The sequence below is a fragment of the Carcharodon carcharias genome, chromosome 20 (assembly GCF_017639515.1).
Source record: "Carcharodon carcharias isolate sCarCar2 chromosome 20, sCarCar2.pri, whole genome shotgun sequence".
NCBI classification, from domain to species: domain Eukaryota; kingdom Metazoa; phylum Chordata; class Chondrichthyes; order Lamniformes; family Lamnidae; genus Carcharodon; species Carcharodon carcharias.
The window spans coordinates 15,772,538-15,797,367 of NC_054486.1; the positions used below are offsets into that span (position 1 = coordinate 15,772,538).

At 41.6% G+C, this 24,830-nt stretch overlaps 1 protein-coding gene across 2 annotated transcripts in view; it reads left to right on the forward strand.

Moving 5' to 3' along the window:
• Positions 1 to 24,830, forward strand: part of LOC121292679 (cysteine-rich motor neuron 1 protein-like) — a 305,563-nt gene that overhangs the window by 251,341 nt on the left and 29,392 nt on the right. For both annotated transcript variants that reach the window (XM_041214956.1, XM_041214957.1), the window contains 2 exons: positions 18,473 to 18,601; positions 23,275 to 23,428. In XM_041214956.1, coding sequence (XP_041070890.1) covers positions 18,473 to 18,601; positions 23,275 to 23,428 — 283 coding nt within the window. The remainder of the gene's footprint in view (positions 1 to 18,472; positions 18,602 to 23,274; positions 23,429 to 24,830) is intronic.

Below are 24,830 nucleotides of genomic sequence, written 5' to 3' on the forward strand. Positions count from 1 at the left end.
AGAGTAGACACTGTTTGTACAGGGGGTGCCCTGCATTTGTCTGATTGGTCTGCATTTCTTTCCAAGCGATGTTTTGACTTCAGTGTTGATTAAAGAAATCCTGGTAGCAATCACTAGTTATCCAAAGTGGAGTGATACGTATTTAACTTAAGAATACCATTTTCCTTTGCAAGTTCTGCCGGGGTGTATATTCTGAAACAGAAATGGCACAGATTTTTCCCATTGATCTTGGATTCAGTGTTGGTTTAGTCTTGCGCCTCTGACGATCTTAGCATTGGAATGACGGATTGTAAATGTGACAGTTGCACCAACCTTTGGGACTACTTGACGAGGTAGAGATCACCTGGTTGACAGCATCGCTTGTCACCATGATATTAATAGGCGTACCGAGGCACATTAGTTATAAGGAGAGATTGGATAGACTGGGGTTATTTTCCCTGGAGCAGAGGAGATTGAGGGGGCACACGATTGAGGTGTTTAAAATTACGAGGGGCATAGATAGGGTAGATAGGAAGGAACTTTTCTCCTTGGTGGAGGGATCAATAACCAGGGGGCATAGATATAAGGTGAGGGGCAGGAGGTTTAGAGGGGATGTGAGGAAGAATTTTTTCACCCAGAGGGTGGTGGGAATCTGGAACTCACTACCTGAAAGGGTGGTAGAGGCAGAAACCCTCATAACATTTAAGAAGTATTTAGATGTGCACTTGCGATGCCATGGCATACAAGGCTGTGGGCCTAGTGCTGGATTAGAATAGTTAGACCCTTGTTTGACTGGCGCAGACTCGATGGGCCAAAGGGCCTTTTCTGTGCTGTAGACCTCTATGGCTCTCTGCATGAGCTCTCTTAGAGCTGACTTTCCACTAAATGAGATGGATCTGAAGCTTAATCAGCCAGTGCTGGACTTGTTCCAGGTTCTTAATTGATGCAAGCGATTGATATGTTTTTTTGTCAGACTGAGGATGTGTTTATTAATTGGGTCGAGCTCCCATTTCTGCTTACAAATCTGGCTTCGTTGTAGACCTGTGACATTTCCGAAGAGGCTTTATTGAACAAATACCAGGAATTATCAGCTGAATAAGTTACCAAGTCACTAAGCTGCCCCCAACAGCCTGACTGTACTTTGTGTTCCGTTTATCCTTCTCCAAGGTCACAATGTGGTAAATGAAAACAGTATGATCAACCATTACAGATTTTACAAAACAATGAAAAAGGACAGAAAGGATGCCTCTTTGTTTTGATGCTGAGGGTCACTGTGATTTATATATTTTTCAAATAATGCTGAGCGCAACAGCATTTTATCACAAATTTTTACCACACTCGGAAATGAATGAACTTAAACAACACAAAACCAGTCAATAGAAAACTGTATTGATTGGCTCCATATCTTCATCTAGCTGAAAATTGCATATTGAATGGTAATGTACTCACTCCTTTGGATGAACATGTTTTTCTAAAATAGAAGCAGAAAAGGAGCTCTTTTGTTTAAAAAAACACTAACGGAGAAAATTTATTAAGAATTAGAGGGTGAGTGAATCATTTTAGGTTTCCAACCTAAACAAAGGTCACCGTGACCAAACCACAAAGTAATATATTTTGTTCTTGAAGAACAGATGAGGAATCAAAGTTAAGCACGTCTGTTTTCCTGGTCCTATCCAGTACGAGTCTTAATTTCAGTTGCTGTTTGGAAATTTTAGTAATAGCAAAGAACATAATTAGCTAAAATGTTTTTTTTTAAACCCGTAGTCGCCATTACATGTATACTGCTTACTTTTCATGCTAATTGGCTCATTTATATTACCTTAATTTGAGTGTGGTTTTTAACATTGGGTACAGCTACTTAAGTTTCCTTGTAGGTTTTCTACATGTGTTAGTGGTAGCCCAAATTGCAGGTTTAAAGGTATGAAACAAGCAAATAAGATCCTTGGAAAATTATATATTTAGTTTGGGAAAATCCATGCTTTCTGCATGCAGAATTCTTCCCAATTAAAACTGACTAACAAAAAGAACTACTTCAGCGAGAGGATGGTCAGTTTTTGGAATCAAACCTCTTCAAGTTAAAATTAATGATGGTCTTCATGGGGAAAAAAAAGGTATTTTACTGTTGCCAAACAGCAGGAAGGCAACTAATTATTACTGTTACTATTGTTACTGCTGCTGTACCTGTTACTATTTCCAGTCATGGGGGTCTTTCTGTGTATAGAATAGACATCTATTATGATTCTGGAACCAAATATGTTTCTAGCAGAGCAGGAGGCCTTTCACCCCTTCATGCCAGTGCTGGTCTTAAGTTGGCACAATCCAAACAAAGCCCACTGCCCCACTCTATGTTGCGCTGCTCCACATAGCTCTGCTTTGGATGTTCATTTAGTTTTCCCTTAAAAATGATCTCTACCCCAACCACTCCCTGTGGCAAAAGGTTTAACATTTCAACAAAATCTCAGCATAAAAAACAATTAATGTCTTTTCTCACTCTCTTAGCGACATATTGTTAAACATGGAAGCACAGCTGATAAGTATAATATACAACTATAGTTCAAAATGCCCATTAAAATAAAATGGCAATGCTTGTAATTCTGCTTAAAGAGTTGTTTCAGCTAACATTAACTTTTCATGCGGAGAGGAACACAGTTAACGTTTCGAGTCCGTATGACTCTTCAACAGAACTAAGTAAAAATAGAAAAGAGGTGAAATATAAGCGGGTCTAAGGTGGGGGGGTGGGGAAGGATGGGACAGGTAGAGCTGGATAGAGGGCCAGTGATAGGTGGAGATAGCCAAAAGATGTCATAGACAAAAGGACAAAGAGGTGTTGAAGGTGGTGATATTATCTAAGGAACGTGCTAATTAAGGGTAGAAAGCAGGACGAGCAAGGTACAGATAGCCTCAGTGGGAGTGGGGTGAAGGGAAGGGATCGAAATAGGCTAAAAGGTAGAGATAAAACAATGGATGGAATACATTTAAAAATAAGGGAAATAGATGGGAAAAGAAAAATCTATATAAATTATTGGGAAAAAAGGGGGGAATCAGAAAGGGGGTCGGAATGGAGGAGCGAGTTCATGATCTAAAATTGTTGAATTCAATATTCAGTCCAGAATTGCCTGGTCGGATGATGAGGTGCTGTTCCTCCAGTTTGCGTTGGGCTTCACTGGAACATTGCAGACATGTGGGCATGAGAGGAGGGTGGAGTGTTGAAATAGCAAGCGACAGGGAGGTCTGGGTCACACGGACAGACCGAAGGTGTTCTGCAAAGCGGTCACCCAGTCTGCGTTTGGTCTCTCCAATGTGGAGGAAACCACATTGGGAGCAATGAATGCAGTAGACTAAATTGAGGGAAGTGCAAGTGAAATGCTGCTTTCCAGGTATTTTTATTTTTGTTTTGGATTTCCAGCATCCTCAGTTTTTTGCTAGTAACTTTTCATGTTCATTCTGGCTGGTCTGTGATCTAGAAGTAATTCTTTACTTTTCTACATTTTGTGTTTGGGAAAGGGAAGAATTTTGGACTAAAGTGGCATCTCCAGGGTACTTGAAGTCACTGTTCCCTGAAATAGTCAGTCAACTGTGTGGTGGAGAGGGTATTATTGTAGTGTGCCCAGTATAGTTTCTGGCAAAAAATAAACTGAATCAATGTCACTGCAGAGTACATGACTTGGCAACATTGGCAAAAGAGGGCAGAATTTAATGACCCCCACCCAGATGCAAGTTCAGAGGCAGGAGAGACTGTTTGATTGAGCAGGATGCCTCTTCTCTCTCTCTCTTCTCCCCCCACCCACCCCATTTAAGTCAGGGGCAGGAAGGCTTGATGATGGCCTTTCCACCCAGGTGGCAATTGAGGCCCTTAAGTGGACAATTAATACCCACTTAAAGACCTCCTCCCACCACCACTGTCATTCGACCAGCTGCAGGCTGGGGGCTCAACATCTGGGGAGACGGACAAGAAAATCCTTTTGAATTTACTTGTGGCCTACGAGGGGGTAAGAGGGGGTTTCTTGTTCAAAGGCATCGGTACCTGATCCAGGAACCCAACATCAGGAAGAAGGGCCTTTCTGGGAGTCACCCGCTTGCTAGTTCCTCCAACTTCACTTCCTTCCCTTCATTGCAACCATATTCCACCCGCATAACGATGATCCCTGGTGAAGGCCTCATGGTATTACTGGCAGAAGCCACCACTCCTGGTGGTTCCGCCGGTAATGGAGAGCTGCCCCCTTCTGGTCAGCAGCTCTCGACGGGCTGGATTACCACCAAATGGAGGTCGTTGGGGGTAGTCACAGGATCACAGAATAGTTATAGTGTAGAAGGAGGCCATTCGGCCCATCGTGTCTGCACTGGCTCCCTGAATGAGCATTTCACCTAGTGCCATTCTCCTCCCTTCTCATAGCCCAGCAAATTGTTTCTTTTCAAATAACTATCTAATTCCCTCTTGAACATCTCGATTGAACCGGCTCCCACTGCGCACTCAGGCAATGCATTCTGGACCCTAAGTCTTGGAATTAACTGGCCCCCATATGGAGCTGGGAGTCCCAGGGGCAGGATACCTGCTGCCAATTAAAGCGCAAATTCCCTGAGGGCTCTGGAAAGCGGGCCAATGGGGATGCCATTGGTTTTGGTGGCAGATATTGGGCCTAATACACCCTTAATAAATTACGCCCAGACAGTCTCAAATGAGAAAAGTAGCCATTTTTCAAAGGAAATCAGAGCTGGAATTAATTATTAGTGGAACAGTATTTGCATCATTAATTTGTTTTCCATAATGTTGACTTTTTTCTTGTCTAACTTTTAATATTGATATAATTATACATCAGTACCCATAGTGACAATCATAGAATAGTACAGTACAGAAGGACTATACAGACACAGTAGCATAGTAGTTATGTTTCTGGATTAGTATTCCAAAATTATGGACTAATAACCCCAGAGACGTGAGGTCACATCCCACTACAGTAGCTGAAGAATTTAAATTCAAACAATCGCTTGGTAATACAGAGCCTGAATATTGCTGAAAGGAGAGACGTATTGCCGAAGCTTTTTATCTTGCACTCATCAGGGCAATTGCAAGAATGTCAAATTTCAAACGATCACAACAATTTATACTTAAGGAGGAAAGCGTGCTGATTGGTTGGCGAGTGAACTCTGATTGGCCGAGGGATTGCCATGGAGAAAGCAAGGGGAAACTGTAGGCTTCCCCAAACTCATGGGTACTTCAAAAAAAATAGGTACAAGGCTTGAGCCTATTCCTTTTGTTTGCAGAGAACAGGTCTCTGTATATCACTTGTAGTAAGTGTAACTCTTTCGAGTACAAGCACATTTCCATCTGTTCCTATTCAGATGAAGTTACATTATTTCATAGTTTGCCATTGTGAGATTTGAACTCTTGATACTCTTTCGAGTACAAACCTGTTTCCATCTGTTTCAGATGAAGTCACATTGTTCCATAGTTTGCCATTGTGAGATTTGAACTCTTGATACTCTTTTGAGTAAACCTGTTTCCATCTGTTTCAGATGAAGTTACATTGTTTCATAGTTTGCCATTGTGAGATTTGAACTCTTGATCTTGGGGTTACAAACCCAGTGCCATAACCACTTGGCTATTTAAGCCAAGCTTTGTAGTAAGTGTAAATGAGCCACCTTACGAGCTCTACTGATTATCTTAAATTGGTTGTTAGGGAATATACAAATTAGGAGCAGGAATAGACCACTCAGCCCCTTGAGCCTGCTCTGCCATTTAATAAGATCAGGGCTCATCTGATTGTAACCTCAACTCCGCATTCCCACCTACCTTGCTTATCAATATTCTATCTACCTCTGCATTAAAAATACTCACAGACTCTGCTTTCACCATCTTTTGAGGAAGAGAGTTCCAAAGACTCATGACCCTCAGAGAGAAAGAAAAAATTCTCCTCACCTGTCTTAAATGGGTGACCCCTTATTTTAAACATGGACCCCTAGGGCAGAATTTTTCCCTTGGCAGGCGGGCGGGCTGGGCAGGGGTGGTCGGGAAGCCGACCGCTGCCTGCAATCAGCACCGCACAGCGAGTTCACATTGGCGGGCCAATTAAGGCCCACCCAGAGTGAAACACGAGCGGCAGCGCTGAGCGCTGTCTGTGTGGCGGGGGGGTGTGTGAGCGGGCCAAGTGTGAACTTTGCGCATACGCACAAGTGAGCACTGCAACATCTCCCTGAGGCATGGAGCTGCCTCAAGGAGATGAAGAGATATATAAAAAAAAAAATGAAGAGAATAAAAATATAATAAAACATGTCCCCTCATGTGAAAAATGCAGAGGCCGCTTGGCCTTTCGCCTGCCCGTCAACCATTATGTTGGACGGGCAGCGAAAAATTTACTTTAATTGATTACTTAATGGCCTTAGGCCTTTTAATTGTCGGTGGACGCATTGCCAGCTTCGGTGCTTGCCTGCAGACCAAACGCACATCATTTCACGTTCGAGCGGGTCGGATGCATGCCCACCTGCCAAGTGAAAATTCTTGCCCCTAGTTCTAGATTCTCCCATAGGAAGAAACATCCTCTCCACAGCCACCCTGTCAAGACCCCTCAGGATCTTATATGATTCATTCAAGTTGCCTCTTACTCTTCTAAACTCTAGCAATAAAAGCCTAGCCTGTCTAACCTTTTCTTTTACGATAACCCGCCCATTCCAGGTAATAATCTCATTAACCTTCTCTGAACTGCTGATTGTTTGGCAAGTCAGTGTAGCTATTAGCGCACTCAGGATTGTTCAGCAAGTGCTCCCCAATTGTAGAATCACATCTAACAGAGTAAATGTTTTATGTTGGGATTTGTAAGGAGAGGCTGGTTGAATACAGTGTGCACTCTGCCTATTGTGACCAACTGAAATAACGTGCTATTTGATTAGACCAGCCAGTCAGTGGGACGTTAAGCCTCCATATCTGGCATCGCCCAGCACTGAAATTCATATACAACATTGCTCAATTGTGCAGTAGGCAGTCAGCAGCATCCTGTTATTGGAAAATACCACTTGCATAGCACTGCATAGTAGCAGCATGAAATGGCTTGCTTAACTTTTTCATATGTTTGAGATACTTTGCCTTCCTATGGTAATTTGGGGTAGACTGGGCACTTTTCAGGTCCAAATTTGGCAGCCTTTGACCTATTTGTGAGTTGGTGCTATTTACAGCGAAGAATGATCTGATCAGGACAGCCATTGTCCCACACAATAGCTTTAATGTACTCAATTTCTGCTTCAAGCCTGCAAGATAAGCAAATGGCTGGGGCCATATTTACAAGGTTGCTGATGAGGCCAATCTTGTAGCGAATGGAGCTTTACAAATCTCAACATGTGTACTGACCTGTGAAGGTAGGCTTGGGGTAGACAGAGAACCCATTAGCAGATTTCGCAACTAGCACATCGAGGAAAGGGAGCAAGTTGGATTGCTCCATCTTAAAAGTGAATTGAAACACAGGATGGAGTGCATTCAGGTGTGTAAGAAAATCTTTACACGTAGCTGCAGATTCAAAGATCACAAAACATATTCTTTAGATATTGCAAATGGAAGGGTTAGGGCTCATTCCACCAAAAACTCACTTCTCCTGGAAACTGACGAAATTGTTCGTGAACACTGGGCCTAGAGGGCATGTATGGGCTACTGAAGAGACACAAAAGTGGGGTCCAATAATGTGCTATTTTATAAATGACCAATTCTTTACCAGCATGAATTGGCCAAATGGTTGAGTGAATTACTACAGCCAGTTCTTAGTGAATTTCCATGTACACAATGAAGTATTCCTTCACTTGCATGAAGCCTATACGTGACCTACACGTTGCCTCTTGCTCTTCTAAACTCTAGCAATGAAAGCTTAGCCTGTCTAAAGGTGTCATTTACTGAAAGGTGCATCTTGATTCTAAGCAACAATTCCTCTTGCACGGTTCTACGTTATATAGCTTACTTTGAAGCCCTATTATAAAGAATTAGTCAGAATCAACTGGTGGAAAGAGATGCTCAATGTTGTTTGTTGTCCAAATGCAAACTCTAAATTTAGGACTTGTTGCACAGTTGGATAACACTGGCTCAATAAATGTTACAAGCTGTCAGATGATATTAGTTACTCATAACAGCAATGTCTAGCCTATGTGCTTGTTTAACATTGCATGCTTATTTATAAAGCCATCAACATTTGTGTGGGTCACATAGATGTGCCACCATTTTCTGAATTTATATTCATTGAACTTATGAACTCAGCAATACATGCTGTCAAGTTCAGTTTTAATGACACCATGCATGCCCAAATAGATCAAATAGATGATGTAGCCATGGGATCCCATCTAGGTTCTGTGCCAGCTCTTTCAAAGAGCAATCCACTGCCCTGTCCTTTCCCCCTGTCTGTGCAATTTTTTCTCCTTCAGTACTTATCGAATTGTCATTAGAGGGTAATGATGGAATCTGTATCCACGTGAAATCCAGTCTATATCCAGTTTTTTATATTAATGTGAAATGCTCCTGTATGATCCTAATCATACCTTCTGGAAGTTGGATGATGCAGTGAGTTAGACGATCTTTTCTTCACCTTTTGGAAATCTGAGTTTGTATAAAGCTCAGAAGGGAAACAAATGTCCTTCTCTCTTGCTCTTTAATTCCTTTCTCTCTCTCTCTTACTCAGTCTCTCTCACTTGAAGTATCTGTAATGAAGTGTGATTGGTATGTTTTCTTTGTGCTGGTACAAGAGTGCTTGTCATAATGTGGCAGATGGTGTGTACCAGGTGGACCAAATTCACAGTGGAAACTTGGTCGCACTACCACAACAGTTTTGCAAGAAGTGTGCACTGAATTCAGAAGTAATAAGTCCACCAAGACCTTTAGAGATTTTAATAAAATTAAATTAAAATATTTATTAACAAAATATAAAAGATTTCAAACATATTCATAAGATTACAATTACTGACGACTATAATAACTCCTAAAATTCCTAATTAATCTGACCCCCAGTTACACTCCCTTTAAGGCAACAATCCAGAATAGATTTTAGATTTGAAACAGAACCATCAAGTTAACACAATACCCACTTAACAGTGGAATTCCAAATGGCTTTTCCCCAGCTTCAGTTTTGTTGTACAGCAGACTTATGCACAAATGCTGAAGGCTTCATTAAGGCTATTTCACACACTCCTGTTAGATCTTATGTGGCCTTCTGACACACAGTCTTTCATTCTCCTTTATATATGTTTCTCTCTTTTTAATATGCAAATTCTCTTGTTCCATATGCCTTTGAAACTATCTTCCTCACAATATAAAAACTTTCATGTTGCCATTATTGTCAGTAGACTTTGGGAAAAATAAACACATTCCTTAGCCTTGCTTCTCTGACTAGTTGTAAACAGACCAAGATCCCATTGAAATCCAAATCCCTTAATTTATCTAAAAATGCAAATTCCCTTCGCACCTTACATACTAAGCCAGCATCCATGTTTACTCATTAGCATGTCAAGCACCGAGCTTCTTTTGGTGGTTTCAAAGTTGCAGTCTACTTGACTCCAAATGTAATTAAATTACACACAGACAAACCAACTATACTTACCCCCTAAGTAAACCTACTTCACAATAAACCAGAAAAAAAATTATACTTTCATCACAGTGCTACCTTGTTAACTTGGCATTTATTTTGAGTTGTCACTCTGGTTTAGGGAATAGCAACATTAAATTGGTTCAGTGAGGTTTTACTTTTGTGATAGTAGGAGCTGTGTTTGAACCTCATCCATCCAGACTGCAGTCGAGTTTGAGGACACTTGATGCTGTCTTTGGGATAAATTTTTACATTATCCAGCATTAAGAAGACACCCTGGGTTGAAGGTTACAGCTTCTGCCCAATATCATTTTAAGAAGTGTACTTAAAATAGTTTTAAAATGCTTGCAGATTCTAAAAATGCCCAATAACAATAACTTCTTCAATAACAATATTGACCATTGCTAATAGGAAAATAAATCTGAAGGAAGAAAAGGTATAGTAAATTAAGCAATTATTCAAAATCCAACAATAATAATTTGATAAATTAGTGAACATGCATGGGAAATTTTAATGTGATAGGTGCATCTTGATTCTAAGCAACAATACGTCTTGCACGGTTCTACGTTATGTAGTTCACTTTGAAGCCCTATTATAAAGAATTGGTCAGAATCAACTGGCGGAAAGAGATGCTCAATATTGTTTGTTGTCCAAATGCAAACTCTAAATTACCTTTAGGACTTGTTGCGCAGTTGGATATCGTTGGCTCAATAAATATTACAAGCTGTCAGATGATATTAGTTAGTCATACTTGGACTGCGCTTACTGGAAATGGTAATGTGCTGACTGATAACCTTGTGAGCTATTTAAGTAACTGGATGGCACACAAAAATATGGAAATGTGTTTATTCGGAGAATCACCACTCCGAAAAGGTACTATCATTGTAGAATTAGCCAGCTAAAATTTCCACATTATGCACTGATTATATTTTGCTATCAGTACGTATGATGTAATTTGGGAGGTGGTGGCATAGTGGTATTATCACTGGACTAGTATTCCAGAGACCAATGCTCTGGGGACCCAGGTTAGAATCCCACCATGGCAGATGGTAAAATTTGAATTAAATAAACATTTGAAATTAAAAGTCTGATGATGACCATGAAACCATCGCCAGTTGTTGTAAAAACCCATCTGGTTCACTCATGCCCTTTAGGGAAGGAAATCTGCCATCCTTACCTGGTCTGGCCTACGTATGACTCTGGAACCACAACAGTGTGGTTGACTCTTAAATGCCCTCTAAACAAGGGCAATTAGGGATGGGCAGTAAATGCGGCCTAGCCAGCGACAACCACATCCCGTAAACAAATAATTTTAAAAAATTGTTCCTTGGTCTTTTCCACCCATTTAAGAAAGTTATCCATATGATTCTTCCACTCCTGCCTCTTTCCTGTCTTCAATCAAGGAGGCAGAACAGTTTTCATCTTTAATCTATGACAATCCCCCCCTCCTGCTCTTTGTGACCACCAGGCAAGAGGAAGTAACAAGTGATTCTGCCATGTTTTCCATGGCACTGCCTCCTTCCCCTTTCCTCCAAAATTGACCAGCCTTCAGCCAGGTACGTTCTCGCAATGTTGCTGAGGTTTTATGTCAGGTTGCTATTTGCAATTTTCAGCTCGTCTGCAACAGATTGATTGAAATTCTGCAAATATTGTGAATCCTTGACTGGTGCTGTATTTGCAGAGTTAGAAAACAAACTTTTGAAAATGACACTTTTTGAATATCAATTCATAACTACTCAGACCACTTCAACAAACTTTATAACAACACAACTGTCAGCCAGGATGGTGGATCATGATCTAAATGGGCCTTGAGCTTTCTCCTTATAGTAATTCCTATGTTGAAATACCAGGGTAAGAACAGCTGTGATTGCTGCTTTTTTTATTCTTTCGTGGGACGCAGGTATCACTGGCTAGGCCAGCATTTGTTACCCATCCCTAATTGTCCTTGAGAAGGTGGTGATGAGCCACCTTCTTGAACTATGTTCGCAGTGCTGTTAGGGAGGGAGTTCCAGGATTTTGACTCAGCAACAGTGAAGGAACGGTGATATATTTCCAAGTCAGCATGGTGTGTGGCTTGGAGGGGAGCTTGCAGGTGGTGGTGTTCCCATGCATCTGCTTCCCTTGTCCTTCTAGAAACTAGAGATCACGGGTTTGGAAGATGCTGTCGGAGACTTAACAAGTTGTTGCAGTGTATCTTGGTGGTGTACACTGCTGTCACTGTGCATTGGTGGTGGAAGGAGTAAATGTTTAGGGTGGTGGATGAAGTGCCAGTCTAGTGTTCTGTCATGGATGGTATTGAGCTTCTTGAGTGTTGCTGGAGCTGCACTCATCCAGGCAAGTGGAGAGTATTCCATCATGACTTCTGCCTTGTAGATGATGGACAGCCTTTGGGGAGCCAAGAGGTGAGTTACTCGCTGCAGGTTTCATCTGCTCTTGTAGCCACAGTATTTATAGAGCTAGTCCAGTTCAGTTTCTGGTCAATGGTAGCCCCCAGGATGTTGATGGGGGGGCGGAATTTAGCAGGTTACTGCTGAGTAAGTGCCACTTGATAGTACAGTTGACATCAGCTTCCATCACTTTGCTGACGATTGGGAGTAGGCAGGATGGGGCATTAATTGGCTATGTTAGATTTATTCTGCTTTTTGTGGACAATACCAGGGCAATTTTCCACATTGTCAGGTGGATGCCAGTGTTGGAGCTGTACTGGAACAGCTTTGCTAGGGGCATGGCTAGTTCTAGAGCACAAACCTTCAGTACCACAGCTGGAATATCGTCAGGGCCCACAACCTTTTCAGTATTCAGTGTCTTCAACCATTCCTTGATATCACATGGAGTGAACCTAATTGACTGAAGACTGGCATCTGTGATGCTGGGGACCTTTGGACGAGGCCGAGATGGATCATCTGCTCAGCACTTCTGGCTGGAGATGGTTGCAACTGCTTCAATCTTGTCTTTTGCACTTGGCACTTCTGGCTGAAGATAGTTGTAACAGCCTCAGCCTCACCATATGAACTGACATGCTGAGGATGATGGGGATATTTATGGAGCCTCCTCCTCCAGGTAATGGTTTAATTGTCCACTGCCTTTCATGACTCTGTGTGGCAGGACCTGTAGGACATTGATCACATCTGTTGGTTGTGGGATCACTTAGCTCTGTCTGTTGCATACTGCTAATGTTATTTGGCATGTAAGTAGTCCTGTGTTGTAGCTTCACCAGGTTGGCACCTCATTTTTAGGTTTGCCTGGTGCTGTTCTGGCATGGTCTCCTGCACTCTTCATTGAACCAGGATTGATCCTCTAGTTTGATGGCCATGGTCGAGTGGGGAATATGCTGGGCCATGAGGTTACAGAATGTGGTTGATTATAACTTTGCTGTTGATGGCCCACAGCCCCTCATGGATTCCCAGTTTTGAGTTGCTAGATCTATTTTTAAATCTATTCCATTTAGCATGGTGGTAGTGCTGCACAACGCGCTGGAGGATATCCTCAATGTAAAGACTGGACTTGGTCTCCACGAGAATTGTGCAGTGGTCACTCCTACCAACACTGCCATGGACAGATGCCTCTGTGACAGGTCAAGTATGCCCAGTTTTCCCTCTTGTTGAATCCGTCAGCACCAGCCGCAGGCCCAGTCTAGCAGCTGTATCCTTCAGGACTTGCCCAGCTCAGTCAGTAACAGTGCTACCAATCCATGCTTGGTGATGGACGTTGACATTCTGTGACCTTTCCACCCTCAGTGCTCCTTCTAATTAGTGTTCAAAATAGAGGAGTACTGATTTATCAGCTGAGGGAGGGTGGTAGGTGATAATCAGTAAGAAGTCTATTTGCTGATGTTTGACCTGATGCCATGAGACTTCATAGGGTTCAGAGTCAATGTTGAAGACTCACAGGGCAACTTCCTCCTGACTATATACCACTGTTCCATGACCTCTGCTGGGTCTGCCCTGCCAATTAGGACAGGACATATCCAGGGATGGTGATAGTGTTGTCTGGGGCATTGTATGGTATACATTGGTGAGGATGACTATGCCTGGCTGTTGTTTGACTAGTCTGTGGGCAGCTCTCAAGTTTTTGGCACAAGTCCCCAGATGTTAGTAATTGAAAGATTTTGCAGGATCGACAGTGCTGGGTGTGCCATTGTTTGCAGTGCCTAAATCAATGCAGGGTAGCCCATCTGGCTTCATTCCTTTTTGACTTTCCTGCTGTGATTTTGTACAACCAAGTGGCTTGCTCGGCCATTTCAAAGGACAGTTAAAAGTCAACCATATTGCTGTGGGTCTGGAGTCACATGCAGGCTAGACCAGACTAATTCAGAATTAGACCTGTATCCCCAGGGCATTAGCCTGGATTACTAGTCCAGTGACATTACCATTGGGCCATTGTCCCCCAGTACCATTCTTCTTTGTGAATCTTTTACAAAATAGAACATTTTTTAAAAGGAAGGAAAAGGATAGTTTTTTTATTCTTTCAATGGATGTGGGTGTTGTTGGCAAGGCCAGCATTTGTTGCCCATCCCTAATTGCACTTGATCTGTGTGGCTCACTAGGCCATTTCAGAGGGCAATTATGAATCAGACCAGGTAAGGAAGGCAAATTTTTTTCCTTAAAGGCCATTAGTGAACCAAATGGGTTTAGTTACAACAATCAATGATAGTTTCATGGTCACCATTACTGAGCTAGCTTTCAATTCCAGAATACATTAATTGAATTTAAATTTCATCAGTTGTCGTGGTGAGATTTGAACCTGTGTCTCCAGGGCATTTGCCAAAGCCTCTGGATTACTAGTCCAGTGACATTACCATTATACCACTGTTCCTCTCTGCCACCATGACCTCCACCCCCCACATAAGGACCAACACTAAACTCTCCATACTCTTTATATGAATATTCCATACATAGTATTTAATGATTCTACTTCTTTGCAGTAATGTACAGATATATGAACCTTATTAATTTTGTACTGGAAGATTAAATTTTAAATTCAAAGCGCAACTCTATTCTTTGCAAAAAAAAAAGCTATATAGTAGTTAGGCAACAAAGAATTCAGCTTAAGTTAATACAACAGTCACTCACTGCCTCAACGAGGTTAACATTTGAATGGATGTGCCAACCAGGCCAACAGTAGTTATTTGACATTATTTGCTGCAGACGACACTAATAATAAATTACAGATAAGAAACTTCTCCTTTTTATATCACTGTGCCTGTGAGCAGTTCAGTAGGTTGAGTTAGCTTGTTCAAAGTGCTATAAGCAAGCATAAGGTGCAGATGTTCCACACTAGTAATTTAAGCCCAAATCTGGTAGGAAGCTGAAATTCCCTAACCTACAGCAGTTTCTCCTTCTGTTCTGATGCCAGAAGAATGAACTCTGTTTTTGAATTCCTGCAGATGTTGCCAGATGTCCTCCTTTTTCAAAGCATGGTTCTCCAGAGGATATGTTGCTGGTTGTTTTGTCTGCACTGTGCCAAGTGCCAATTCGTGCCAAGTACCAATTCAGACCAACTGAAGAAAATTAATTGAGCATGAAATGAATTGCTTGTTCAATCAAATGGCAAAATAAAATTAGTCTGGTTTATTGGAGTATAAATCCCTAATCTTATTGAATAACAAACGTTTTAATCGACAAACTGTCTTCGACACAGGACGTTTCGTGATGTTGAGCCAGACATCATCAAGACATTAAAATCAAACATATTTTGCTCATTAAGAAATTAAGTTCAGTGAAACCTGATTTAAAATTTCATAAGTGTTTTACTAGTTCTGGTATAATTCATCCAAATGATGTTCACTTTAGCTGAATCAATGTCTGAAGTTGTCTTGTTGGCGTAGCAAGCGGCGATGAACTAAAAAGTGAATCATTTTTAAGAATAGCTTATTTAAACTTGTATTAAAATCATCTTGCCCTTTCTTCTTCATTTCGCTTCCATTGTTTTTGCTTGTCTTCTCGTGTTTCTTTCTGTATCCAATTTCAGTAATTTTGCCTTAGTCCTGTTCGACTGTATTCACCTTTATGCCTTTTTCCATCTCCAAAACTGACAGCCATGGCTCAATGGGTAGCATTCTCATCTGAGTCATGAGGCTTTGGATTCAAGTTTCAGTTCTGGATTTGAGCATAAAAATTGAGGCTGAAACTCCAGTGCAGTACTGAGGGAGTGCTGTGCTGTTGGAGGTGCTGGCTTTTGAATGACATGTTTAATCAAATCTGCCCCATTACACTATTTCAAAGAAGAGTGGAGGAGTGATCCCAGGAGAGCTGGCCAATATTTATCCCTCAATCAATATCACAAAACCGATTACCTGGTCATTATTATATTGCTGCTTGTGGGAGCTTGCTGTATCCATGTTGGCTGCCGCATTTCCTACATCACAACAGCGACTACACTTCATAAGCATTTCATTGGATGTAAGATGCTTTGGGAAGTCCAGCAATCATGAAAGGTGGTGCATAAATACAAGCTTTCTCTCTTTCCAATTTCCTCTTGGAAGTTTAAAGTGAATACCAATGAAACTGTTGATTGAAGTGAAACTGCCAAGGAAATTATAGCTTCTCACCTTTGCCTTGGCCTTTCTTCAACCTTATGATAATTGAAGACACAGTCCTTGGTTTTCCTGCTAGCTATATTCAGCTGCTTTCCCTTCCATGTTTATCCTTGCAAAGACTTTTTGTAAGTTCTGACTGAGATGGCTTTTGTTGATAATGCACTTTGTTAAATATATTTACAGGTTCTTAAGCCTGTTAGCTGCCTTTCTTTGTTAAAATGCTTAGCATGTCTAAACTTTTGACCTTCCATGTTCTGTTTTAGTCAGTCCTATGAAGAGACTTCTCCAAAATTGCCAGCTCATCCAATCTTTCTCAGTGATGTCAATTGAGCTTCTGTGAATTTCTAGCATTCTCTTTGTTTTTCCATATTGCATATTTGCATCATTTTGTCTTTATTTCTTTTTGTATAGTCCTAAACCATGATTTCAAATGGCTTAGATTGACTTATCAAAAAATCAGACTAGCATTCCTCAAGTTTTATTGCTAGCTAACAGACTGAACAACCCCACTTCCCTAGACTTCAATGGGAGAAATATCATGGCATTTAAAAAGTCAACACTTAAGGTGAATTATTAGCACAGAGTTAACTAGCACAGATTGTTTTATTTTCCCACAAGAAGATAAGTGTGAAGAAGCCAAGCAAACAGTGGAAAAAAGCACAGAGATGAGGCTTAATTGAGGTGTCTCAGAAATTCGGAGGAAATTATTTTGAAAATTGCATTGGATAATTACAAATAACAAATGGTTCTTAGTGGAACATCCTCATGCCTAGCCTTTCACTCATTCCCATCTGCCTTTCACAGGGCAGCTGGTTCCTATAGTTATATTCCTGTACAAGTTATGTACAAGTGTCCCGTTCCCTGAGGAATCAGGATCAAAATGCTGTCATCCTAAAATGTGGTGATGCAATTGCAGTAAAAGAGCATATGAATGGAACAGTGAAATAACAAGAAATCAGCTGCCAATGCTGAACATAGCAGGATCCAAAATTCTGACAGCACCACTGTGCCATCAGAACAATGGCAGAGCAGAACTTTTGTCCACCTTTAGTTAATGATGCTGCTGCCCTCTCTTCCTCCTGCCCCTCCCCACTCCCCCCACCCACCCACCCCAATAGATTTAAACACACACTGGGAGCTGTGCAGGCTGCTGTAACTGAAGTAGGTGATTCGGGTTCAGATTTCGGCTAGATTTTCTAAAGCCTGCCAACGTGAGCGAGGTCCTTTTTCGCTCTTGACCAGAGAAAATACACCCAATTGTCTTCGTAGCAATTTGGAAGCACATAATTAACCCCATTATTGTTGCTGTGACAGCTTCTACATTTTGTAACAGCACACTTGGAAAAGTAACCACAGATTCCCTACCACGTATCATTAGGTAATCATTTGAAGCATAGTTTGTCTGGACAAGGAGCAGTGGTGGGGGAATCATAGCACTGACAACAATATAGCTGGTGCTTCAGTTTATACATAAGTTTTGTCTATGGGGAGAACTGGCAAGTGCCCAATGAATGCATTTGTTAACTGGGTGAGAGAGGATGCCAATGGTGCCGTACAGGACAGACTTTTCTACTTGTTTTGATGTAGATTATAGATCTTCTCCCAGGGTCTTGCACAAAGGATAGTAACAGTGCAAAGAAATCTGGTATTTATTTAATTTAAATGCATTTCTGTGGAACCAGTGGGGAGTTTTCCTCTAAATAATAAGCATAAGCTTGCACTGTAGCAACTCACCAAGCTACGTCAACAGCACATACCAGCTCTGTAACCTCTCGGCTCAAGAAAGACTAGAGCAGCAAAATCATAGGAACACCTCCAAATCACATGCTATAATGACTTCAACATATTCCTTCAGGCTTGTTGCTGGATCAAAATCCTTGGGCAGAATTTTCTCCTGCAGGTGGGGAGCCGATCGCGGTGGAGAAGCGGGTCCCGCCGCCATTTTACGTGGGCGGGCCAATTAAGGCCTGCCCAGTGTGACACCTGGCGCTATGCGCTTCCTGTGTGGGCGGGGAGGGATTCCCCAAATGCGAGAGTGCGCTCTTTCGCGCATGCGCACGATAGAACGCACATCTCCCTGAGGCAAAGTGCCCTGCCCCCTGCTCACCGATGGCAAAATTCAGCCCCTAGAATCTCCTACCAACACCATTGGGGTAGCAGCATCATCTCAGTGGTTCAATGAGAACGCCCACAGCACCTTCTGAGAGCATCGGGGAACACTTAATAAAACGCGTCGCCAACATCCTACGAACAAACAGTTTGAGAAGTGCTTTGATTGGGATATCTGTCAGATAAGCTGGTGTGTGTACAAAATTGAAGTTGCATATATTATGATTTATGGAGCTGTACTGGCCAACAGTGAATATTCATTTGGAAATTAAATCTCTTTGTTTCACTTTTCCAACAGAGCCGAGCTATGGGACAGTTAGTCCGACGCTATGCGAGAGGCTGATTAACTGTACTTTGACGGAGAAAGATTGCCCTTATGGCTTTGTGCAAGACCAGAAGGGGTGCTTGATGTGTCAGTGCCTACCTAGTAAGTGTTCCAATCATTTCAGAATGCCAGGAAGATTTTGGTTACCAAGCACTGAAACTCTGACTCACTAAATGTAATTTTTATGTTATACCTGCCAAAGAATTATAAGCTAAAGTAAAAACAAAATGCTGGAGATCTGAAATTAGAAATAGAAAGAGCTTAAAAAACTCACCAGGTCTGGTAGCATCTGTGGCATCCCAATGTTGTCGTATTGAACGCGAACCTGCTTCTTTCTCCACAGATGCTGCCAGACCTGCTGAGGTATTTTTCCAGCGTTTTCTGTTGTTGTTTTAGAATTCAAAACTCCAGCAAAATGCAGTGGAAATTTCTTCGGCAAATGTTTGCAGGCTCCACGCTCGCATCCATCCACCTCCTCACTTTTGGTATTACCAGCAGTGACCAGGCACTACGTCAGCCCAAATATGAACAGGTCTATTATAACTAGCCACAAATGATAGTGAGCACTTCATGTGGCATGTTTCCCATCGTCACCGGTTTGGCTCTTGTGTCCAGCATCGGAATTGATGGCCAAAGAGTGGATTTTTAAGGGCCAGGTCGTTTATACCTCAGAAGCCTGTCAGAGCCAAACTCCACTTCTCCAGCTAAAGGCTGGGCAGCCCAGTTAAAATCACGAATTACCTTGATCCAAGAAAATGGGCTGCACCCAGGGATATTCTTCTTGGTGGACAGCACTCTGTCCTGCCGAAAGTGCACTGAGGTTTCCCAAAAGTGGAAAATCCTGATCCTAGCCTATTTTTGACATGATAACAAGTGAAATGAAGCTAATGAAGGACGCTGTATTTGTTCTGCGACAGAAAAACACACCTGCCTGGAATTTCCTTGGCTTCTAATGCTCTGTTTGCCGTAATCCCTGTGGGGGTTTGGCGGAAACTTCCACAGTGCTGGCAGAGAGGGATGAAACCATGAAGGAATTCCCAGTGTGATCATCCTTTGCTGGCTTTGCATCATTATTCGGACCTTTGAATAGCGATTCCCAGACCAGGATGCTGTCGTTTTAAAAGATTCATAACTGTTTTAATGTATTGCAGAATTCAGCAGAAATGAAATGTTAAATGAAGGTTGTAGCTCTCCATCCGTGCTGTATAACACAGAGCAGAATCTGTCCTTGCACTTTACAATAGCCACTAGCGCAACAGCAGCACAGATAGTAAATCTTTCCTGGAAACTAACTAACAAGTCAAAATCTAGAGTTAACATAAATCCATCAAGCAGCTGGGAATCTTGACTATTAATATAGCCTTTGCTGCCTCTTTCCAGGAACTATTACCATTATGGACATCTTTTTCTGGGTCCACCTCCAAGTTTCCTTTTGTCTGCCACTTTCTTAACTTGCTTTCTTGTTCATCCCTTGCCCTCTCCTTATGCCAGAGGGGTGTAGCCATGGGGAAGGGAATTCCAAAGTTGTGAAACTAAACAGCTGCATCTGGATGACCTCAGTTGATCAGTACCCTAGGTTGACATAGATGACCTGGCCTGTTCAATGGAATAAGTGCGGACCATCTGGATGTCCCAGCCTCATAGTGAAAATAAATTAACTTATCTTTTGTAATCCAAATTCTGTCCCACTAGTATGTTTTTTAAATCTTCAAACAAATTCAGATCATTGATTAAAAATCGTAGGGATATAGATTTAGGCCATAAGAAATGAATGGCTGCCCAAAACTGAATACTCACCCAGCCCACTTCTCAAGTTCTGGAGGTTACAGAGACCTGCCCATAGTGCTGTGGGTGCTCCTCTCCAAGAATAATCAAATAGAAAATGGAAAAGCCCTCCTTCAATCCCAAATGTGCATGGTCAGGTGCATTTTACCACCAAACCCTCAGATTATTCAAAATGAATAGCAATATCCACACATACACACTATCAGCAGCTTTTGGTTGATGGCAGTTGGTAATGGTCCCTTCCTAAGGACACTGAAGCTAACTGAGGAATGGGGGAACATCAAGGGTAATTCTAGATTTTGGAGCAGAGGAGAGAGGGCATGCCAAAACCTGGTTATGAAATGCAAATTTCCCATTAATGTTCACATAAAAATTGAATTTTTGAGACCAATTGTTTTTAGGTCTAAAGTCATGGGCTCGACATTTATAAGGGGAATGGTTTTGAGGGGTTGATATGTTGCTTGATCTGGGCCCAAGCGAAATCTATAAAAGGCAGTGGTAATGGATTAAAGTGAAAACCAACAACAGTAAAGAATTTGTATTAATTATAGAACATTTATTTATTTTATAACATTACAAACTATATAAATTTCATCCCTACTAATTATCTAACATTTATTAATTTCTTTTCTGGTATTCATTTTCATTACTATTTATTCAATTACAATAAAATTGAATCATTAATATCTCCAGGATTATACATTGGTTCCAAAATTTTTAGGCTTTGACCCCTGAAAAACTCAGGTCCACTTTTACATGAAGCATATGAAAAGCTGTTTTCTGAGGCTCAAAATCATGGGGTCAACTTTTACATGAGTTTGACTTTTACACAAGTATATACAGTACGTGTCTAAGAACAGGAAAAATCTTGTCATGGGTTGAGCATGCCTAAACATAAATAAGCAAGTACTTTAATCTTCCAGTGCAAAAGTATGCAATGCTGTTTAATGTTTTATATTTTTAAAATTCACCCATATCATTGTTTGAGTTATTGCACCACCTTTACACATTAAACATTGCGGGTGTTGCTCACACTTTGGTGTGAACATTTCACAACATGTCTCCCAGCCACATCTGAAATTTCCAGTGTTCTGGGCAGAACAACTGTTATTAATTTGAGTTCATAGTAGCAAAATGCTCTGTGCCTACATTCCAGCAGTCTGGAGATAACAGCTGGAAGAGATACAGCCCTAAGATGGAACAGGAATTGGCCTGTTTGTTAGCCGTTCAGTGAACATCCAGCTTTATTTTTGTGCTCATGATGCCTCGTAGCTAGACTCATCTCTCAGGAGCAACTTGTTCCTCATAAACATAATATTTTCAACCAGATTAGTAAGAACTGATTGTGCTACAGGGGTTTGAAAAATAAATCACTACCACAGAATAGCGGTGTATGTGAATAGGGAATGCTACAATTCCTGTAGTGACTAATAACTTTTAGAAAGATATTTGACTTTCCAGCAGCTGACTGGAAGGATCTCATAATTTAAGACTTTTACTATAATAAACAAACTAAAAGCAGCATTGTCTAAACACTAATTATTAATCAGATCCATGCCGGCTGGTGAACTTAAAACAAAGACATAGCTGCTTTCTTTGCTGGAGAGAATTTATTGACTTAGTTCATAGTCAACACTGTTCCAATACCCAGTGTCCCAGCTATCAACATTTCAGGTGTACAAATACCCATCACCTGTTTAACAATGCAATTGCAATTAAACCTTAATATAATTGCCATTAAACCTCAACAATGTAATAAGACATTGACACTAATTAGTAGGTAACTTATACTCTAAACTACATTTAACTGTTAAAATGACTGAAAATCCCCTCCGCAGTTCTACTTAAGTGAGCATGTAATTCTCCAGGAACTAATCCAAAGCTATTCTCAGCTCCTATCGGCTTGCTTCCTTTTTTCCAGCTGGAAAACATCTTATCCCTGAACTGATGTGCATAGTAAGGGACAAATTGGAGATTTTCCCCTCTTGTCAAGCTAGATGAACTTCCAGTCTTGTATAAATCCTCAAACTTGGTGTCTCCAGTCTGAATATGAGCTCACACCCATGTTTTGTGTGGTAACAAACAGGGCCAGTATTTTTTGCACTAAAGGTGCAGGCTAAGATGTCTCTTGTTCTCGCACAGAGATACCTTATGAGAAACTCTGTACCCCAATACTACAGTTTCTTGCTATGGACTCTTTCCTCCTCCTCCTCTTCCCCCCCCCCCCAAAGTCAAAGCCCATCTCATAACAACATGAGTCACATGGACCTTGTATGCAGGTAGAAATGCTCTCTGGACTCCCAGATCGATTCTACATTGGAATTAAATAGAGTTTAAAGTATAATTATTTACAAAACATGAATTCCTAACAGCTCCCCATGATTTGGAAACTAGCAGTCTATCTGCCAACAGCACAGCAGCCCTGGTCATTGTCTACAGGTGTGAATATCTTTGTTCTTCTCAGTCAGACAAGCTGTGCCCTGCTTTAACCTTTAACAACCAAGCCACACAAGCTCGTCATTAGACAGAATTCAGAGTGGCTCACATGACTCCCCTCCATTCCTCCATTTTACCCTAAGTTAGAGAGAGAGCCCCAAAACATAACAATCTTATAAACTTCATATTGGTTATAAATTGGAGTTGCAATGACGTAACTTCTTTTGTTGGAATTCAACTCAACGTCCAATGCAGAATGGTAAGATGTGAACTTGCTCTTGGGGTTTTTGGTGGGCAGACCACTCCGATTAGCTGGAGGAGTTGATCAGGGGCCAGCTAACTGGAATTCACCCTGGTTGCTTTCACATATTATAAATAAGAGCAAAAGACAAGGAGCAGCTTGATGGCTCAAGTGAGGAATGGAATGGAAATACTTAACGAGAATTGAGGAAGTAAGCCAGGCAGTGTGATCAAAGGATTTATTGTTTTATAACCTGATTAATACATTTTGCGCTTGGTTGTAGCTGACAGTAAATAACATCTTTCTGTTCCAGAGGAACCCTGTCCAGATTTGACATCGTATTGTTCTTTACATTGTCCCCATGGTTTCCTGATGGATTTGGATGAGTGCAGCATCTGTGAATGTCGACCACAGCCACACAAATGCCGAAAGCTTTCCTGCAATAAGCATTGTCCCTATGGTTACATGTAAGTACCGCAGATCAACACCGAGCAGCGTAGTGAGTCATATAGCCTTTGCTCATTGGCCAGTTAGTGGCCAAGTTATTGGACATGTGCAATCAAATCGTGTTCATCACCTTGCAACCCTCTTAATGAGCAAGAGCTACCACGTTATTAAAAACGACCGCAATTCAAGTTATTGCAATTTTTGCACAATGAACTAATTTCTATTGGGTAAATAAAAGGAAGCATACTTTTTCTCTTGGTTTTTTTCATCAATCATTGATGGCAGATCTAAATTATTTGCAAGTATTCCTTCAAACGTTCCAGACATACACATCATTCACCTTCATGTAGTGGAGTTGTCAGCCCTCCAAGGTCATCCTGGAGTCTCTAGAAGATAAAGATTGAGCTCCAGAGCACTTGTCTGAGGAGTCTTGAAGAAAAATCATTGGGACGTTTAAAACAAAATGTTCATTTTTCTTTCATTTTCTTTGCATACATTAATTTGTGAGACCTCCCAATAAATAACCACCCTCCATTTAACCACTACGCTGAAGTTCCCAGCAGATCAGACACGCGGGGCAGAATTTTTCCGTCGGTGAGCTGGGGGCGGGGGCTACTCACCGACTCAAAAGTGATACAGGATTACATCAGGGGGGAACCCCCAACATCATCCCCGTCCCATTTAAATATTCAGGAAGGCATGGGGACAGCGCGATCAGCAGTCCGCCCGCCGACCTGTCAACGGCCAATTGAGACCATTGACAGGGTAATTAAAGTAATTAAAGGCCCTGCCCGTCTAACCTTAAGGTTGGGGCAGGCCAGGAGCCCCAGCGAGGAATAGAAAATACATGAAACCACATCCACTGGCGGGATGAGGTTTCATGTCAGTTTTTGTGATATTTATTAACATGTCCCATCTCGTGTGACATTGTCACATGAGGGAGACATGTTAATTTTTTTATTTTTCTATTTTTAAACTTTCAAAAACTGTCAGAGCTCTCCCTGAGGCAGCACTTAGTCTCAGGGAGCAGTGCGCTCTTTTGCGCGCAAGCACGAAAAAGCGCACTCTGACAGCTGGGGATTCTCTCTCTCTCTCTCTCTCCCCCCCCCCCCCCCCCCCCCCCCCCAACCTTGCACAGGAAGTGCATAACGCTTCCCGCCGGGCAGCCTGCTGGGTGGGCCTTAATTGGCCCGACCACTCAAAATGGCGGTGGGGCCCGTTTCAGCAGCTGCAATCAGCTGTCCACCCGCCCATCAAGGGCAAAATTCTGCCCACAAGATATTAACCAGTTGTTAAACTTGATTTATTTTTAGAATTTAAAGGGGGAAAAAACGTTGGCTATTATTTTACCAAGTGTGATTTGTGTGGTTTTGAAATTGTATCATTTGTGTGCCCTGTAAATAGCTCATTACACTGTTTTCC